Source organism: Mandrillus leucophaeus, unplaced genomic scaffold, assembly GCF_000951045.1.
Source record: "Mandrillus leucophaeus isolate KB7577 unplaced genomic scaffold, Mleu.le_1.0 Scaffold60, whole genome shotgun sequence".
Lineage (NCBI taxonomy): Eukaryota > Metazoa > Chordata > Mammalia > Primates > Cercopithecidae > Mandrillus > Mandrillus leucophaeus.
Window position 1 is genome coordinate 7,106,585 of NW_012106475.1, and position 1,450 is coordinate 7,108,034.

Genomic DNA, 1,450 nt, shown 5'->3' on the forward strand with positions numbered 1-1,450 from the left:
TCTCTCTCTCTCTCTCTCTCTCTGTCTCTCACACACACACACACACGTAAAAAGAGAAAACTGTTGTATTACTTCCAAGGAAATTAAACTTACACTCATGTCTGAGTCTTTTCAATAGATGGTGCAAAAGAATAAAACTAGACTCCTGTCTTTCACCATATACAAAAATAACATCAAAATGGTATAAAGACTTAAATCTAAGACTTCAAACTATAAAACTACTACAAGAAAACAGGGGGGAAACTCTCCAGGACATTGGTCTGGGCAAAAATTTCTTGAATAATACCCCACAGGCACAGGGCACCAAAGCAAAAATGGACAAATGGGATCATATCAATTTTAAATGCTTCTGCACAGTGAAGGGAACAATCAACAAAATGAAGTGACAACCTACAGAATGGGAGAAAACATTTGCAAACTTCCCATCTGACAAGGGATTAATAACCAGAATATATAAGGAGCTCAAACGACTCTACAGGAAAAAAAAATCTAACAATCTAATTTAAAAATGGGCAAAATATTTGTATGCACATTTCTCCAAAGACATATGAATGGCAAACAGGCACAGGAAAAGGTACTCAACATCACTGATCATCAGAGAAATGCAAATCAAAACTACAATGAGATATCATCTCACTTCAGTTAATGGCTTTTATCCAAAAGGCAATAACAAACGCTGGCAAGGAAGTGAAGAAAAGGAACCCTCATACACTGTTGGTGGGAATGTAAATTAGTACAACTACTATGGAGAACAGTTTGGAGGTTCCTTAAAAAATTAAAAATAGAGCCACCATATGATCCAGCACCCCCACTGCTAGGTATATATGCAAAAGAAAGGAAATCAGTGTATTGCAGAAATATCTGCACTCCCATGTTTGTTGCAGCACTGTTCACAATACCCAAAATTTGGAAGCAACTTGTGTCTATCAGCACATGAATGAATAAAGAAAATGTGGTACTCATACACAATGGAGTACCATTCCACTATAAAAAAGAATGAGATCCTGTTATTTGCAATAACATGGATGGAACTGGAGGTCATTAGCTAAGTGAAATAAGCCAGACACAGAAAGACAAACATCACATGCTCTTATGTGAGATGTAAAAATCAAAACAATTGACCTCATGGAAATAGAGAGCAGAAGGACAGTTAGCAGAGGCTAGGAAGGGTAGTGGGAGGGTGGGGGGTATGGGTAGGGTTGGCTAATGGGTACCAAAAAATAGTTAGAAAGAATAAGACCTAGTATTTGATAGCACAACAGGGTGACTATAGTCAATAATAATTGTACATTTCAAAATAACTAAAAGAATGTAATTGGATTGTCTGCAACACAAAGGATAAATACTTGAGGGGATAGATACCCCATTTTATATGATGTGACTATTATGCATTGCATGCCTGTATCAATATCTCACGTATCCCATAAATATATATACCTACTATGTACTC

General features: G+C 36.6%; 1 protein-coding gene across 1 annotated transcript in view; it reads right to left on the reverse strand.

The window, feature by feature from the left end:
• The window catches only part of KLHDC1 (kelch domain containing 1), a 49,254-nt gene extending 49,155 nt beyond the window's left edge, over positions 1-99 (reverse strand). The window contains exon 1 of the mRNA XM_011999771.1: positions 94-99. Coding sequence (XP_011855161.1) covers positions 94-99 — 6 coding nt within the window. The remainder of the gene's footprint in view (positions 1-93) is intronic.
• Positions 100-1,450: the final 1,351 nt, after the last annotated feature.